A 19,718-nucleotide genomic window follows, 5' to 3' on the forward strand; every position below is an offset into this window, starting at 1 on the left:
GGTTGTTAAAATTCGAATAGTTCTCCTAATTTCAGTTTGTGACAACAAGCTAGTATACTGTACAGAACCATTGTACCATCTAAACCGCTGTGAAGTATCTTTTCAATAACCAAAATATTGTGTTTTCAGCTGTTTGAAGCTGGTGTACAAAACCGAAAGTAAGAGACGCAAAAACAAAATTTAAGAATGGGAATAGAACAGATCTACCACTTCTTAGACTTGCTTTCAATGAGAGAGAAATAGTTAGATCTTTCAATGTGAATTTGGTCAGGTTGCCCAAAAAGTTACATATTGCAGCTTTCACTTCACTCACTGACTGACACTCAGGCTGTGTTGAAATACTCATACAAACTGTACTATTTGTGACTTGAATTTAGTATATAGTTTGCTTATTGGTCATAGTATGGATATAGTTATTAAGCCAAAAGTTCCTGGATGTCGTACTAAATTCGTCAAAATACTAAGTATACAAGCAGTGTACACAATTTCTGTGCTTTTAGGGCCCACAATGCAATTCATCAGAAAATGGCCGTGGCTTCACGTTTCAGATTATAAGAAAATGGCGGAAAATATGCAGCCGAAGTCCGACGAAACGGATACAAATTCTTTGCTTTAACTAATTATGACAAATGTTAATAAAATGTTAAGCAATGTAATAATGTCATGACTTTTCAAATGCTGCGCTATCCATACGAACCGCATAGCATTACAGCAGTATGTACCTGTATGTTAGCTAGTTACCTAACGTTAGTTGGATACTAATACATTAAACTTGCCAGGCAGTATATTAACTAACTACGCAATGTTTATTGACTTGATTATTCACATCATTCTTAGCTAAGTGGTATAGTTGTTGTGCATTTCAATGGACATTGTTAATTCTGGCTATTTACTCAGATTTCAGATCACTCTCGGCTGAGTGTGCCAGAGCGCAGAATAACTGCTGAATTTACGACACCTGTAGAATATGGCCTGTAAAAAAAGTGTAATTCAATTGTTGCAGCACAGTTACCAGCGCTCTTGATGACATGAAAACAGCCTAACCAGCTCTGCTAGGACGAGTAAAATGGTCACAGTGAGGCGTTATCTCATTTGTGTCAGGAAGTAGCTAGCCAACGTTAGCCAATTAGCTTGGGTGCTTGACTGCCGTTGAATGCTCCAGATTGAATTTACAAACACACCCAAAATCGTAAAATGTCGAGCTAGTCATTTGATATGCTAGCAAGAGGTTGCTTAGCAACAACATCAACTTCCGGTAGACAGGCGATGTGCTAGTTCGCTCAACCAAAGGATACCTTTCGTTTACAGTATACTATTATTTAATTTTAGTATGTGGTACACAGTATTTTAGTATGGGTATTCGAACACCGCTTCTGTCACTCCATTTACCCCCCCCCGAACTCACTACCTCTGGCCCTAAACCCCAGAACAAGCTCACCTCCACCCCAGACAGTCTGCACAGTGCCCAACAGACTAAACAACATGGTTGCCTCTACCTCCACGCTGATTATCTCTTTCAGAATGAAGGATGAGGTTACACAGAGAATCCTTGAGTTACTGAAACTGTAGCTCTTCTTCGGGCACAGTGATAGACTACATCACTCCAAGCTACTGAAACTCTACCTCTTTTCAGGGTATTGTTACATTTATGAACTTTAAAATGAAGATGTTCAGTCAATGTGAAAGTAGAAAGGGAAATATTTTCTCTCCTTGCTGGGAAAGAGGCATACTATAACAATAGAAATTCATATTATAACAATAGAAATATACTCATGTCACTGTCATTTATGAGAATGTAAATGCCACTGTAATACAGTACAGCTTGATCATGAAGACCAGTGTGTCAGTAGCACTGAATTAGATATAGGCCTAGTCTAGGCCAGGTAGTTTGCATACTGAACTTGGCCACACCTGCTGTATCATCGTCATTCGTGGCAGCAGTAGGTTGGGGAGCAAGTGTAAACTTGCAGGAACACACCTGAGGGACTGATGGGTCTTGGTCGGAACAGAGGGAGAGGCTAGACGACGAAAACAACCAAGGGATAGGAGGACTCTCTCTAATGCAGCCCATTTAGTTTTCTTACAATAGGACGTGTGAGCAGCTGAGTTTATCCTCAATGCCATAGGGATAAAGGAGAGGCCAAAACATATAAAACGTAGCATATGGTTACCTCTATACCATGTGAAACCCCCATCATGATGTCTCATCAAAGGTAAAGCATACATCTTTGTCTGTTGTGGCTTCCTCCAAAGGGGTGAAGACCCAGCAATACTTTGAAGCTCAAACACATGGCTCATGTGGTGTCTCGTACCATATAAGGAACGGGGCATTTATCTGAGAGGAAGCACAAGTGTTAGTGTGTATTGGTTTCCTTGATATGGGTGGTTTGGACACAGACAGAGCATTGATCATCACCCTAGCGTGACTGATGTGACTGCAGCCCAGATGAAGAGCCTGTGGCCTGAGGGGGCTTGGCAGAGCAGTAGAGCGGAAGCCAATCTCTGTCTGAGCAGAGTGGGGAGAGTAAACATGAACAAAGTATAAGCATTAGGAAAAGATTAAGCTGCATACAGTAAAGCACGTCAAGTATTTTCAAGCAAATGCTGGAGTGTAAAATAATTCAATTGTAACTATCGACACTTGGTCTTTATCGAGACCATTAGGTATTTTTTTTCTGTCCCCCTGATGAATATCTACTTGGATATCCCGTACCAGCTTCAAGCCTCTGGATGTGTGTATGTTCTAACCCTTCTCTCACGGAAATGGGGAAATAAACATCGTCAGAACAGACGAACACAGAAGAGGAAGTGAATTGTAGCCGGCCGGGAAAACAAAACTCAAGTTAATTTGAGCGCAGCAGCCTTGCGGTCAGAGTTCAATGAGATAAAAAACCTGAGGGGAAGTATGTGGGTTATGGTATGAGAGTAAACTTTGGTAAAGCCTCTTACTCCAAACCGAGTGTATCCACACCAAAGACACTGGGGTGTTTCAGAAATTCTGAAACCCATCGGTTGGCATGTTGGGTCACGTTCATGGTTTTGGGCACATAGTTACCCTACCAGACTGGTACAAAACCATCTCTGAGAAGTACAGGAAGTAAGCAGTGATCTACCCCAGCTAGAGATGTGATCACCCGGAGTGTGTTTTGGTGCGATGGTGTGAGATGTAGGCCCCACCACATCATTTGAATCAGTTGTTGTCATTGGAAGAAATAAAATATCCCAGGAATGTTCCATATACACACAAATCATATTTCTCTCATTTTGTGCACAAATTTGTCAATATAATCCATCCACCTGACTGGTGTGGCATATTAAGAAGCTGATTAAACTGCGTGATCATTACACAGGTGGGGACAATCAAAGAACACTCTAATGAACAGTTTTGTCACACAACCGAATGCGACAGATGTCAAGTTTTGAGGGAGCGTGCAATTGGCATGCTGACTGCAGGAATGTCCACCAGAGCTGTTAAGAGAATTGAATGTTAATGTCTCTACCATAAGCCACCTCCAATGCCGTTTTAGAGAATTTAGCAGTACGTCCAACCAGCCTCCCAACCGCAGACCACGTGTAACCACGCCAGCCCAGGACTCCCACATCTGGCTTGGTCTGAGACGAGCCACCCGCTGAAACTGTGGGTTTGCACTAGAGGTCGACCGATTATGATTTTCCATGCCGATACCGATTTATTGGAGGACCAAAAAAGCCGATACGATTAATCGATCAATTTTTATTTTTTTTATGATTTATTTGTAATAATGACAATAACAACAATACTGAATGAACACTTATTTTAACTTAATATAATACATCAATAAAATCAATTTAGCCTCAAATAAATAATGAAACCTGTTCAATTTGGTGTAAATAATGCAAAAACAAAGTGTTGGAGAAGAAAGTAAAAGTGCAATATGTGCCAAGTAAGAAAGCTAACGTTTCAGTTCCTTGCTCAGAACATATGAAAGCTGGTGGTTCCTTTTAACATGAGTCTTCAATATTCCCAGGTAAGCAGTTTTAGGTTGTAGTTATTGTAGGAATTATAGGACTATTTCCCTCTATACCATTTGTATTTCATGAACTTTTTGACCAATGGATGTTCTTATAGGCACTTTAGTATTGCCAGTGTAACAGTATAGCTTCCGTCTCTTTAGTTAGCACGTGCTAACTAGCTAGCCATTTCACTTCGGTTACACCAGCCTCATCTCGGGAGTTGATAGGCTTGAAGTCATAAACAGCGCAATGCTTGACGCACAACGAAGAGCTGCTGGCAAAATGCACGAAAGTGCTGTTTGAATGAATGTTTATGCGCCTGCTTCTGCCTACCACCGCTCAGTCAGATACTTGTATGCTCAGTCAGATTATATGCAATGCAGGACACACTAGATAATATCTAGTAATATCATCAACCATAAGATAAGTTTAATTCTAGCTAGCAACTTACCTTGGCTTACTGCATTCGCGTAACAGGCAGTCTCCTTGTGGAGTGCAACGAGAGAGGCAGGTCGATATTGCGTTGGACTAGTTAACTGTAAGGTTGCAAGATTGGATCCCCCGAGCTGACAAGGTGAAAATCTGTTGTTCTGCCCCTGAACGAGGCAGTTAACCCACCGTTCCTAGGCCGTCATTGAAAATAAGAATGTGTTCTTAACTGACTTGCCTAGTTAAATAAAGGTATAAAATATATATATATATATATATCTCGACAAATCGGCGCCCAAAAATACCGATTTCCAATTGTTATGAAAACTTGAAATCGGCCCTAATTAATCGGCCATTCTGATTAATCGGTTGACCTCTAGTTTGCACAATGGAAGAATTTCTGCACAAACTGTTTAACCGTCTAAGAGAAGCTCATCTACGTGCTCATTGTCCTCACCAGGGTCTTGACCAGATAGTATGTTTGGTGTCGTAACCGACTTCAGTTGACAAACGCTAACCTTCGTTGGCCACTGGCACGCTGGAGAAGTGGGCTCTTGACAAATTAATCATGGTTGCAACTGTATCGGGCAGATGTGTGTGATGTTCGTCTGGGGGAGCGGTTTGTTGATGTCATGGGGCACTCTGTTCACAACGTTGGTGGGGTTATGGTATGAACAGGCATCCGCTACGGACAACAAACATATTTTACCGTGAAGAGATACTGAGGCCCATTGTCGTGCCATTCATCTGCCGCCATCGCCTCGTTTCAGCATGGTAATTAATGGTCCCATGTCGCAATGATCTGTACACAACTCTTGGAAGCTGAAAATGTCCCAGTCACCAATTGAGCATGTTTGGGGTGCTCAGGACTGACTTGTACAACAGTTTGTTCCAGTTTTCCTCAATATCCATTCCAGCCACTTCACACAGCTATTGAAGAAGAGTGGGACAACATTCCACAGGCTACAATCAACAGCCTGATCAACTCTGAAGGAGATATCACACTGCATGAGGCAAATGGATACTTGCTGGTTTTCTTATCTACTCCCCTACTTGCCTTTAAAAAATAATCTATGATCAACAGATGTATATCTGTATTTCCAGTCATGTAAAATCCATAGATTAGGCCCTAATGAATTTATTTCAGTTGACTGATATTCCTTATGAATTGTAACTCAGTGAAATATTTAATGTTGAGTTTATATTTCTGTTCAGCGTATTACCCCATTTCCTCTTACCGTAAATCGAAGCCTATCCCTGGGAACTCCCTGCATTCACTCATGAAAGGCAAAACAGCTCTGGCATTTATCTCATGGGCAAGAGATTAGGTGTAAACGCACCCAGAAAGCCCAAGGAAATATTCCCTTATTGCTATCTCTTGTAGGCTACATCACTTGCAGCCAAGGAGACTAAAACAAAGTGAATAATGGGATGAATGTTAATCTCTTTCTCCAGTCTCTTGCCAGCTTTTGATCTTCCTAGAAACCCCACTATGCTGCTCCCAGAGTTGTTGACGTTGTTAAATTGATTGAGGTCAGGCTGACTTAATTCTTGGGAAGTGGCGAGTTGCTTGATTCTTCTCATTGCGCTGTAGCTTTTCAGCTGAAGTTTGGTTGTGAAAAACGGCTCTTTCTTTCAATGAGCTCCTTTTGACCTAGAAACATGACTCATGTCATATCTTTTACAACAACTGTAATGATGAGCTCAGCAATGTTCTCAGTCAGCAAACTTGTTTCTTCGGAGGCCAACTCTAGAACTTCCTCTTGTTGAAATGGACGTCAGGGTGTTACTGAAGAAGGTTAATACTTTGGTGGTAGATAATGATTGTCTGCCAATGCCATTACCCTGGTCAGCTAGATCAGGAGTCAACCCAATGCCTAGAAAACCCCTTCACAAGGTGATAAGCAGTTGGTGGAGGGGACATGCCATGGCATGTTTATTGCTGGTCAGAGTCCATTAAGTCTGTGTATTCCCATGTTCGCTGGTTGATAAACACCTGTGTTTGCGTGTCCACCTGACTCACTCCCTCTGTCAACCTCAATCAGCTCAACGTTTATGGCTGTGGATCCGAGCACTCTGCTGTTCTTTATAGCCAGCAGTGCCTTTAGGTGGGTGCCAGTCCTCCCTTTTTAGATAAGGGCTCTACGCTGACCTTTTTTACAAGGAGCACATGTGAAAATATTTTTGGTATTTAAAGCTAGAATCCTAAAAAAAAAATCAAGGCGAACTGGTGCTCCTAAAATAAAAATTCCAGGTCAAACAGCAAAATATTTAGGCACATATGAGAGAAAAATGGTCAGACGACAGTAGTGTTGCACGGTATGCTGAAACTTCAGTACTTTTTCAATACTAGAACATGAAAACGTTTCCATACAAGTTTTGAAAAAAAAACTTTTTGCTGCTTCTGTCAAATGTGTCTCACAGATTAACTAAGTGTTGCCCATGTCCCCCTTATAGCATGAAAGCCCTCTTTTTATTTAACCTTTATTTAACCAGGCAAGTCAGTTAAGAACAAATTCTTATTTTCAATGATGGCCTGGGAACAGTGGGTTAACTGCCTGTTCAGGGGCAGAACGACAGATTTGTACCTTGTCAGCTCGGGGGTTTGAACTCACAACCTTCCGGTTACTAGTCCAACGCTCTAACCACTGCCGCCCCTCTGCCTGCTCCACTTAGTCTGCACTGGGAGTCTGGGCTGCATCATGTTAGCTCCCCACTCATGCTGCACCGACGGTAACACACTTGAATAATGCGACATGTCATTTTGAAACTGTTTTGCGAACAGTAATGAACAATGTCCATACATGCTAGAACACTTTTTACAAGGCAAAAAGTTACTGGTAGGCTAACGTTTGTTGCTAGCTTACAGCTTAGGCTATCATCAATTCAACCTTGGTACTTTGTTTGATACCATAATGCAAAATATACTGATTGCCACAAACTTTATTAATTTACTTAATCTTTTGGACAGACATGAAAGAGACCTATTGTCTCAGCGATCTGACTCCGGGTGGCCCGGTCATGGCCAGAAGGGATCCAGCTTTTGTCAAATTAACATAAAACGTTTAAAAATTCTACTTTTTATTTATTTTTTGCATTAAAAAATGCTGACCCTTAACCTAATTCTCCTGACCTGCTGTGTGAGTTCTAACCTGCTACAAAAAGTCAAATCTGACGTTTTGTCAAAAGCTGGACCCCTCCCCACATGCCTCGTGAATGACATCATTACTGGTTAGAGACGGCGCACACTTTGATCAAATAAGCAAAGGACTGTGTTAAATATTTAGGAAAAAAATTGTCAAAAAAACACTTAGTCAGACAACATGAATTTCTTTCCTAAAATTAATAAACAAGAATATATTTAATAAGTGGCTACAAAGGGATCTTTCTATACTTGGGAGAGTGCTTCTGCCCAAGGCAGAGGGACTGTCTCGCTTTGTGTACCCCTCCATTATCTTTATTTGTAAATTCCTCTATCTGTAAAGAGGTCAACAAAATGTAGTCAGAAACTAAAAAAGTCAGTCCTCTCAAATAAGAGCTGGAGGTCTGGAAGTGTTGATTTTGTTGACATGAATATCACTTTCAAGATCAATTGGTTGAAAATATGTTTGGTCAATACAGAATCAATTTGGTGTTTTAGTTGGGAGGTCTTCAATATTTACTGAAATGTAATTATATTCCTGAATGATTACCTGCTAAATTGACTAGGTTTCACCAACAAGCTTTAATGTCCTGGGAAGTATGTTTCCTACGCAATATTGTGGAATATTTCAGACTTAACTGTAAGGAATAAGTACTTGTTCTACCCTAGCTGGCATGAGAGGAATATTGACTTTGTTCTTGATGTTTTTGACAGCGGGTAATATTCGTGCATATGAACAATTTATAACATTGATGAGTTTCCAATACCTTTCAGAGTTTATTTCTGTGATCAAATCCATTCCCAGTGGTCTAACTACACTAATGAAAACTCATCTTAGCTTTGGTGATGATCACAGAGCTTATCCAGAACTCAGTTTGGAAGGAATGGGCTTACTTGAAAAATCTTGTTGTAATAAATGCATAAGAAAAATGTTCCATTCACGGATCCAACTTACGCCTAGAGGAAAATCTTTCTGGAACATGCTTATACCTGACATTGTCTGCAAAAAAGCTTGGTTGATGCCTTACGAATATTGTATACCAAACAAATTTAAGGAAGTGCACTTTAAGATTCTACAGATTCTGTAATTCTTTGTTCTCCAAATTTGTGACTTGATGATATCTGCATTTTTCTGCGAAAAAAGGTGATCTGACTCACTAGATTTTTGGGAAAACCTCTCAGAATACTTATTTCCCTTTTTTGAACACTACCAATGTTTTTGACGTGAAGGATATGTTATTTTTGCAATGATTCTTGTTACCAAATAATTTATACACAAACAAAAATTCCAGAGTTCTATACCAAAATTACTATTTTTGATTGAATTGAATAATCTTGTTAAGACATTATCAACGTCAACAGTGAAGAGGCAACTCCGGGACGCTGGCCGCCTTAGCAAAGTTCCTCAGTCCAGTGTCTGTGTTCTTTTGCCCATCTTAATCTTTTCTTTTCATTGGCCAGTCTGAGATATTGCTTTTTCTTTGCAACTCTGCCTAGAAGGCTAGCATCCCGGAGTTGCCTCTTCACTGTTGACGTTGAGACTGGTGTTTTGCGGGTACTATTTAATGAAGCTGCCAGTTGAGAACTTATGAGGCGTCTGTTTCTCAAACTAAACACTTGTCCTCTTGCTCAGTTGTGCACCGTGGCCTCCCACTCGTTCTATTCTGGTTAGGGCCAGTTTGCGCTCTTCTGTGAATGGAGTAGTACGCAGTGTTGTATGAGATCTTCAGTTTCTTGGCAATTTCTTGCATGGAATAGCCTTCATTTCTCAGTTTCATAAGAAAGTCCTTTGTTTCTGGCCATTTTGAGCCTGTAATCGAACCCACACATGATGTTGCTCCAGATACTCAACTAGTCTTTTTTTATTGCTTCTTTAAATCAGCACAATGTGCCATTGTAACACAGGAGGGATGGTTGCTGATAATGGGCCTATGTAGATATTCCTTTAAAAATCGTCCGTTTCCAGCTACATTGTCATTAACAAAATTAACAATGTTTACACTGTATTTCTGATCAAATTGATGTAATTTTTTCTTTCAAAAACAAGGACATTTCTAAGTGACCCCAACTTTTTGGTGTGAACTCAGCAAAAAAAGAAACGTCCTCTCTCACTGTCAACTACGTTTATTTTCAGCAAACTTAACGTGTAAATATTTGTATGAACATAAGACTCAACAACTGAGACACAAACTGAACAAGTTCCACAGACATGTGATTAACATATATTATTAAATATATCTCTGAATAAAGGGGGGGTCAAAATCAAAAGTAACAGTCAGTATCTGGTATGGCCACCAGCTGCATTAAGTACTGCAGAGCATCTCTTCCTCATGGACTGCACCAGATTTGCCAGTTCTTGCTGTGAGATTCTACCCACTCTTCCAACAAGGCACCTGCAAGTTCCCGGACATTTCTGGGGGGAATGGCCCTAGCCCTCACCCTCCGATCCAACAGGTCCCAGATGTGCTCAATGGGATTGAGATCCGGGCTCTTTGCTGGCCAGGGCAGAACACTGACATTCCTGTCTTGCAGGAAATAACGCACAGAACAAACAGCATGGCTGGTGGCATTGTCATGTTGGAGGGTCATGCCAGGATGAGCCTGCAGGAAGGGTACCACATGAGGGAGGAGGATGTCTTCCCTGTAACGCACAGTGTTGAGATTGCCTGCAATGACAACAAGTTCAGTCCGATGATGCTGTGACACACTGCCCCAGACCATGAAGGACCCTCCACATCGATCCTGCTCCAGAGTACAGGCCTCGGTGTAACGCTTATTCCTTCAACGATAAATGCAAATCTGACCCTCACCGCTGGTGAGACAAAACCGTGACTCGTCAGTGAAGAGTACGTTTTGCCAGTCCTGTCTGGTCCAGCAACGGTGGGCCCATAGGCGACGTTGTTGCCGGTGATGTCTGGTGAGGACCTGCCTTACAACAGGCCTACAAGCCCTCAGTCCAGTCTCTCGCAGCCTATTGCGGACAGTCTGAGTACTGATGGCAGGATTGTGCGTTCCTGGTGTAACTCGGGCAGTTGTTGTTGCCATCCTGTGTGCGTGTCCCGTGCAGGTGTTACACGTGGTCTGCCACTGCGAGGACGATCAGCTGTCCGTACATACGGACATTGAAATGTATTGCCCTGGCCACGTCTGCAGTTCTCATGCCTCCTTGCAGCATGCCTAAGGCACGTTCACGCAGATGAGCAGGGACCCTGGGCATCTTTCTTTTGGTGTTTTTCAGAGTCAATAGAAAGGCCTCTTTTAGTGTCCTAAGTTTTCATAACTGTGACCTTAATTGCTGTTAGCTGTTAGTGTCTGTTCCACAGGTGCATGTTCATTAATTGTTTATGGTTCATTGAACAAGCATGGGAAACAGTGTTTAAACCCTTTACAATGAAGATCTGTGAAGTTATTTGGATTTTTATGAATTATCTTTGAAAGACAGTGTCCTGAAAAAGGGACGTTTCTTTTTTTGCTGAGTGGGTGTGTTTTTGTTGTATGTCTTTAGTATTTTCTTGTTTATACCTGTTTTGTTGATCATTTTGTATTATGATTAAACAAATACATTTTTTTTTAAATTGCTTTGATCAAATTAGCTACTTCTATGCAAATTTTGTTGATCAGTACAATAAAATAAGTCCCGAATGGAAACTGATTCACATCTGTAGACCTGTAAAATCAGCCAAAGACATGATCAATAACTCACTGTGCACACATTCCTATTGAACTGTATTGTAAATAGTCCTAGGCTAGTTCTTTATTTACCCGGTTTGTCAATATAGATTTACCATTTGAATAAATGATTACCGTTCTGTAGTTAGATTGGTAAAAACAAATATCAAATTGATTGTGTTGTTTTTTTTCATCAATGCATACATGGATGTCTGGAAAATGTTGATGTAAAAAATGTCTAATGTTGTGATATTGAACTCAAAACATTCCTAGCCAACGTGCTAGCCAAAATAGTTTTTCCTAGCCAACGTGCTTCAACACCTGCATTGCTTGCTGTTTGGGGTTTTAGGCTGGGTTTCTGTACAGCACTTTGAGATATCAGCTAATGTACGAAGGGCTATATAAATAAATGTGATTTGATTCCCAACTATTGAACAGCGCAGTACCTGAGTTTCTGTCTGGATTATATGCCATTCTGTGACTTTTTTTGTAGTTGTATTGTTTTGCTATTGAGTATCGTGATACTTAACCTGGTATTGGTATCGAAGTCACAATTCTGGTATCATGACAACACTACACTGTAGAGCCCTGTAGATATTTGACCCTAATAACAATCAAAGGAATGAACTTGAGACTGAATTTATTAATTCAAAAGGATCATAAGACCATCTTTATTACTCCAAGGTCCAAGGATCAAGCAGGCTGTGATATTACAAATTGACTAACCATATGACGTCAAGCTATTAGGAAGATAAATGGTCTACTCCCCACCCTCTTTTCTTTCTATGTTCTCCTTCTGCTCTCTCTCTCTCTCTCTCTCATGGTGCTTATTTGTTTCTCTGATTTGCATAATGATGACTCACCCTGTTCTGTGCCTCGGGTGGATTCTGGAGCCCTCTTCATCCCTTACTCAAACACAGCCTTTGTTTGGACTCAGGCCCCCCCCCATCTCCCAATGTGCTGCTCCCTTAATCAACGTTGAGCCCTACCTCTTTTTGTTGTTTTGAAACCGGAGTGTTGCCAAAACTCTCATAACTAGTTTGGCTGCCTGTGCCCATCCCTCCTACGCTGCCTGGAGCAAGTGGGGGTGAGAGGGACAAGGAAAGTTAGAGAAATGCATGGTGATTGGAGAGAAAGAGCCGGGAAAGGAGTGTAGAGATGGTGAGAAGTGTTTCAAGTGAATGAGGTGAGGAGTAAAGAGAAAGATGAGGATTGAAAGACTTGGGAACATCTGGTGAACTGTGCACTTGACAATGAAGAATTAAAATGCATTATTTGTCAAATTTCAAAACAATGTCTTTCTCACATCCTTCCTCTTCTCTCTGTTTCTCCAGGATCCAGAGGTGGCTCTACCGGTGCGTCAGCAGTCCAAGGCCTGGTGCTGGTGCATGTGCCTGGGCCTGGCCCTCATGCTGTCTGGCGTGGTGGTGGGAGGGGCCTACCTGTACAGGTACTACATCCTGGAGGTGAGACTGGATTATTTAGACCCCAGTGGTGATCTATGGCTTACTGAATACACTGTAGCTGGCTTGATTCTAATCTAATTGACACTTTTAAGAACTTATTGTTTTTGAATACAACATTAAAGTTCAAATGTGTAATTGACAAGATACATGATGCTGGAAGGGTAGAGCTCCATGCAGTAAAATGTATAAATATAAATGTTTTCCAACAAGTGCTGTGTGTTCTCCCGTCTACCAGGAGGGCCAGGTCTTTGTGTGCGGTGTGAAGTACCGTGAAGAAGACATGATGATCCTGGAGGAGGAGGATGTGGAGGTGGACATGCCCTCCAGATTCAAGATGATCCAGGAGAACATCCGCGTACTGGAGGACCAGGAGGTGGCTCTCATCAACGTACCTGTGCCTGAGTTCGACGACAGTGACCCTGCTGACATCGTCCACGACTTCCAAAGGGTAAGAAAATTGAATCGACTTCAACCCTGCTGTTTATTGCTAACCCCTGTGATGTTTCTGTGGAGATAACCATCCACAGATCATGGATTTTCTGTATTCAGTGGAGTTCCATGAGGTTGTTGTCTGACTGAGTTTGTTCTGTTGGATCCCTTCCACAGAGACTGACTGCCTACCTGGACCTGTTCCTGAACAAATGCTACGTCATCCCCCTCAACACCTCCATCGTCATGCCTCCCAAGGACTTCCTGGAGCTGTTGGTCAACATCAAGGTAACAGGAACTGCTTTATGTATTATGTTACAATAATGATTGGAAAACTTTATTTTTTTTTACCCACTATACAATTTTTTTCAATGAAATAAGACCGTTTCGGTGGTTTTAATAAATGTTTTGAAATTAACCACCCAGTAGCTTTAGCTCATACTGGTAGGATATGTTATTCAATGTTGTACCCCTCTTTCTCCCCCAGGCTGGTACCTACCTGCCCCAGTCCTACCTGGTCCATGAGGAGATGGTGGTGACTGAGCGCCTGGAGGATGTGGAACAACTGGGATACTTCATTAACAACCTCTGCCAGGGCAAAGACACGTACAAGCTGGAGCGCAGGGACAGGATTCTGGGTCAGTACACACAGACCCGTATAAATACACACACACGCACATATACAACACGCATGCATATACATCACAGATCACGCACACACGCGCTACATAGTTGTTTGGACAAGTGAAGAATTATGCTAACATGCCCAAAAGAAAATGGCTTCTACATTCAGCCATCTTTTGCATGAGATATTGACTGACTGGTCTCTAAGCACACAGTTAGACCTCACATACCTAACACACCTCTCACACAAATGTGCATGCATTCGCACAAGCGCACACACACGTCTTACAAAACTACCACATGGGCATTGCGACATATCTGATTCATACCATTCCAAAATGATGTTTTCCCAAGTCTTGTATGAGCCTGTATGAACAACCATCCACCATATTGTGGCGGCTCATAAGGGTTTTTATCCCCCACATTACAGGTATGCAGAAGCGCGAAGCTCTCAACTGCCACAAGATCCGTCACTTTGAGAACAAGTTTGTGGTGGAGACCTTGATCTGTGAGCCCTAGTGATGTCGTTGTGGCCGTGGGGAAAGTGGTGCATCGTCTCTATACAACCTTGCTTCATTTTACTGCGAGCACAGATGGAGATTTGTAATTGTAGTTTTTTCTGTTTTAAATGTTTCCATTTGTTCTTTTACTTCAGGTAGTTTTGTGTGCGTGAGAATTGTAATGTGAAATGGGGCAATTTGTCTCTGCTTAAAACATGTAAAAAAAAGGGTAACAGTTGCGTGTATATTTTTATTATTATGCACGGATGCAATTCTTCAACAAAAGACCGTAGGGTTCTATTTTAGGGAGGATCTTTTCGAGGGCGGGACTGCTAGCTTGTCAAATGTTTAGATTACTTGAATAATCCAAAACTGTGATTAAGGGTTGAATTGATGCAGAACATGTATGGTATAGACTTAATGAAACAGAATCTAATTGTATTTTTTAGTACAGAAATGAAAATGTTCAAAGGCATGGCAAATTGATACTTTTGTACCACTGAACCTGGTTTTAGAAGGGACTATTCCAAGGAGTTTTCTAGGTTTTATATTTTAATTGTCTGCTGTAACTATTAATATACTGCAAATATGATTTCTTAACTGTAAAACATAAGATAACAGTGTGGATACATGTTTTTCTTTCATCTAGCTTTAAGAATAAGTCAAAACCAAGACAATTATCTAAAGAATTCTAATCAGGAATGCGTTCATTCTTATACAGCAAAGTAAAACATACACGCTATCTTTTTTTCACAATTGTTTTAAGTGAATGTTTCTTCCTCCAAATGTACTTTTTTTTTTTTTTTATCACTCGTACTAATTTGTATATAACCTCTGTAAAGATATGACCAACACCACAATAAATCTTAAACCAGTAATACGGATATTTTAGTGTGGCCAGTGTGTTCCTTAATGCCACATTTTACTCTGACAGACTACACATAGATGCTGGTCATACATGGAGTTTTTATTATTATTTATTTAACTAGGCAAGTCAGTTAAGCACAAATTCTTATTTACAAGGACGGCCTACCCTGGCCAAACCCTAACCCGGACGACGCTGAGCCAATTGTGCGCCGTCCTATGGGACTCCCAATCACGGCCGGTTGTGATACAGCCTGGAGTCGAACCAGGGTCTGTAGTGATCAAATGTATTTATATAGCCCTTTGTACATCAGCTGATATCTCAAAGTGCTGTACAGAAACCCAGCCTAAAACCCCAAACAGCAAGCAATGCAGGTGTTGAAACACAGTGGCTAGAAAAAACTCCCTAGAAAGGCCAAAACCTAGGAAGAAACCTAGAGAGGAACCAGGCTATGTGGGGTGGCCAGTCCTCTTCTGGCTGTGCCGGGTGGAGATTATAACAGAACATGGCCAAGATGTTCAAATGTTCATAAATGACCAGCATGGTCCAATAATAATAAGGCAGAACAGTTGAAACTGGAGCAGCAGCACGGCCAGGTGGACTGGGGACAGCAAGGAGTCATCATGTCAGGTAGTCCTGAGGCATGGTCCTAGGGCTCAGGTCCAAACAAACTGACTACTGGAGGCTGAGACAGGAGGGGTCAGGAGACACTGTGGCCCCATCCGAGGACACCCCTGGACAGGGCCAAACAGGAAGGCTATAACCCCACCCACTTTGCCAAAGCACAGCCCCCACACCACTAGTGATGCCCCTAGCACTGAGATGCAGTAACTTGCACACCCCCCCACCCCCCACCCCCCGATTGGTGTACAGTGGGGGAAAAAAGTATATAGTCAGCCACCAATTGTGCAAGTTCTCCCACTTAAAAAGATGAGAGAGGCCTGTAATTTTCATCATAGGTACACTTCAACTATGACAGACAGACAAAAAACTCCAGAAAATCACATTGTAGGAATTTTAAAGAATTTATTTGCAAATTATGGTGGAAAATAAGTATTTGGTCAATAACAAAAGTTTATCTCAATACTTTGTCATTGCCAACAAAGGGTATATAACAAAGGTCAAAAGTTTTCTGTAAGTCTTCACAAGGTTTTCACACACTGTTGCTGGTATTTTGGCCCATTCCTCCATGCAGATCTCCTCTAGAGCAGTGATGTTTTGGGGCTGTTGCTGGGCTCATTTGGTCTGTCATAGTTGAAGTGTACCTATGATGAAAATTACAGGCCTCTCTAATCTTTTTAAGTGGGAGAACTTGTACAATTGGTGGCTGACTAAATACTTTTTTGCCCCACTGTATGTATATTTTAAACCAAATACTTTGACTTTAGTAGAATTTTACTGGATGACTTCCACTTGTCATTTTCTATTAAGGTATCTTCACTTTTATGACAATTGGATTCTTTTTCCACCACTGTCTGAGACTCGAAATTGAGCTCAGGTGCATTCTGTTTCCATTGATCCTCCTTGATATTTCTACAACTTAATTGGAGTTCACCTGTGGTAAATTACATTTATTGGACATCATTTGGAAAGCACACACCTGTCTATATAAGGTCCCACAGTTGGCAGTGCATGTCAGAGCAAAAACCAAGCCAGGAGGTCGAAGGAATTGTCCGTAGAGCTCCGAGACAGGATTGTAGGAAGGGTACCAAAACAATTATGCAGCATTGAAGGTCCCCAAAAACACATTGGCCTCCATCATTCTTGAGTGGAAGAAGTTTGGAACCACCAAGACTTCCTAGAGCTGGCCTCCCGACCAAACCGAGCGATCGGGGGAGAAGGCCCTTGGTCAGAAAGGTTGACCAAGAACCCGATGGTCACTCTGACAGAGCTCCAGAGTTCCTCTGTGGCGATGGGAGAACCTTCCAGAAGGACAACCATCTCTGCAGCACTCCACCAATCAGGCCTCTATGGTAGAGTGGCCAGACGGAAGCCACTCAATAAAATGCATGTAACAGCCCGCTTGGAGTTTGCCAATAGGCACCTAAAGGACTCTCAGACCATAAGAAACAACATTCTCTGGTCTGATGAAACCAAGATTGAACTCTTTGGCCTGAATGCCAAGCGTCACGTCTGGAGGAAACCTGGCACCATCCCAGCCAAGACAACGCAGGAGTGGCTTCGGGACAAACTTCTGAATGTCCTTGAGTGGCCCAGCCAGAGGCCAGACTTGAACCCGATCAAACATCTCTGGAGAGCCCTGAAAATAGCTGTGTAGCGATGCTCCCCATCCAACCTGACAGAGCTTGAGAGGATCTGCAGAGAAGAATGGGAGAAACTCCCCAAATACAGGTGTGGATGCTGTAATCCCTGCCAAAGGAGCTTCAACAAAGTATTCAGTAAAGGGTCTGAATACTTATGTAAATGTGTTATTTCAGTTTCAATATTTTTGTATAAATTTGCAAACATTTCTAAAAACCTGTTTTTGCTTTGTTGTTATGGGGTATTGTGTGTAGATTGATGAGGAGAAAAAAACAACATTTTAATCCATTTTAGAATAAGGCTGTAACATAACAATGTTGAAAAAGTCAAGATGACTTAATACTTTCCGAATGCACTGTAGGAGTATAGATGCTTTCCTTTTAATACACATGTTCATTCTTTTACATTTGGCAACCTCATCCATTCCTGTCCCTATGTCAGCCCTATTCATGTGAACACATTTGCCACTTGTTTGAATGTAGTCATGCTGGCTTCGCCTCTGTTGTCATTGGATCCTCTTCACTGTATGCTGCGTATTTTGTATGGTTGCATTTGCTTACGTTTGCTCCCATAGCAGTATGTCTCATCTCTGATAGCTATCAATTGACGTGTACCATAACTATAAGCCCTGTTATATGATCATAGTGGAAATATCTCTGGTTAAGATCCTAATGAGTTGGACCTTGCAGAAGGGTGTCATGGGAGAGATGCCAGATGGGTTCTGCATGTTCACCTTCACACCGACGTACTCAAGGTGATGAGGGTCCTATAGATTTTTTTACAGCATGTAGAGTACATATGCTTTTGTGAGCACCATTTTGATATTGTTTAGAATAACCAATTCTTACTTTATCTCATTTTAGATAGTCCGTGTTGCAACAATCTTTTTTAATTTCTCAGAATTATCAAAATTCTGTGACTTCCACTCCCATCTCAAGAACATCCTGCTTTTTCTATCACCCTGTTCTACACACACACACACACACACACACACACACACACACACACACACACACACACACACACACACACACACACACACACACACACACACAGACACACACAGACACACACTCACAGATGGCAGGGGAACACGTAGACAGGCGACAAGAAGAGACCGATATAGCAGTCTCCTGTCGTAAGCTAGTTCCCTCTGTGAGGAGGGAGATGCCAGCCATCAATAAGGCTGTCAGCCCAGAGTAGGAAGGCTTCCTGTCATAAATTTATGAGGCCTGCTCTGAGTCACTGATTCATGGAATATGCTCTTTGAATTCTGTTGCCTGATATTCTTGAATGGTTGCTGTCACTTCACACCAGAAAGGATGAATGATTGAATAGCTCTTATGTATGTGGATCCACTGCACTGACAGGTTAGGGATGGGAAGCCTGGTCAAGTCTTGTGGCTTGTGTATTCATATATATTCATAAGGATCGCATCAAATAGATTGAAGTTCAAAATATCTCAGTATGACTTCATTTTTGTTAAGAAAAGGCACAGTACATGTTAGAATCTAAAGTGATGTGCATGTGTGTATTTCGGGCAGTACGTGTTTCCATGTTTGCATTATGGGAACATTGCTCCCAGTTAGAGGAGGAATCTGTGAAGCGCATTTGCACACAGAGGGCTGGCCCTCCACTGACCCTGTGGGAGAGCTCAGCTCTGTTGACAGACCACAGAGATGCTGGTAATGCAGGGGATTACATGGAGTGCTATGAGTCTGATGCCTCCTAAAGAGTCACTGATCCCACATACAGTAGAGGCCTTATGGCTAGCTAGTGTCCTGTGTTTCTGCTCGGAGGCCTGGGCTATAAGGTATAACTTACATTGGCATTAGTTGGTCCAGCTGCACCTTATCCACTGACTGGTCTGGAGCACAAACACACTCCCTTGCATTTCAACTGTGGGTGTGATATAGGCTAATCTTGTAACAGCCATATGATCCCTTGGTCTTGAATAAGCCTAAAAAATTCAGCTGCCATACCAAGTGTTAAAAAGTGACTTGTCTTTGCACTTGCCTCAAACCCATATCAGATTACCAGTCAAAGATAAATTAAAGATAGAATTGCATTATTAATATACATTCCATCAATCATTGATGCATAACCATGTCATCATGGTATGTATTGATATTTATAATGTGGTGTCGACCATTGGAACACATTTGTCCCTCATTAACAGTGTAATAATAACTGAATGCACTGAGGATATATGTATGATACATTTCAGGCTCTTGACACCACTAGTTTAGATGGCTCCTGTTACCTAATCCATCTCAATAAAGTGTGCTTTCGGTGTTAGTAATTTTGCTCAGTGCTAAACATTTGATTCAGCATTGCCA

General features: G+C 41.7%; 1 protein-coding gene across 2 annotated transcripts in view; it reads left to right on the top strand.

The window, feature by feature from the left end:
- Positions 1-15,136, top strand: part of LOC110501739 (integral membrane protein 2B) — a 30,233-nt gene extending 15,097 nt beyond the window's left edge. The window contains exons 1-6 of one of the 2 annotated variants that reach the window (XM_090215918.1): positions 12,146-12,419; positions 12,568-12,699; positions 12,935-13,147; positions 13,306-13,416; positions 13,616-13,766; positions 14,183-15,136. In XM_090215918.1, coding sequence (XP_090072044.1) covers positions 12,622-12,699; positions 12,935-13,147; positions 13,306-13,416; positions 13,616-13,766; positions 14,183-14,271 — 642 coding nt within the window. In that variant the 5' untranslated portion in view covers positions 12,146-12,419; positions 12,568-12,621 and the 3' untranslated portion in view covers positions 14,272-15,136. Of the gene's footprint in view, positions 1-12,145; positions 12,420-12,567; positions 12,700-12,934; positions 13,148-13,305; positions 13,417-13,615; positions 13,767-14,182 lie in introns of those variants that run through there. The other variant, XM_021579492.3, reaches the window with a different exon arrangement.
- Positions 15,137-19,718: the final 4,582 nt, after the last annotated feature.

The sequence above is a fragment of the Oncorhynchus mykiss genome, chromosome 22, assembly GCF_057628025.1.
Source record: "Oncorhynchus mykiss isolate SJ-2025 chromosome 22, ASM5762802v1, whole genome shotgun sequence".
Classification (NCBI taxonomy): domain Eukaryota; kingdom Metazoa; phylum Chordata; class Actinopteri; order Salmoniformes; family Salmonidae; genus Oncorhynchus; species Oncorhynchus mykiss.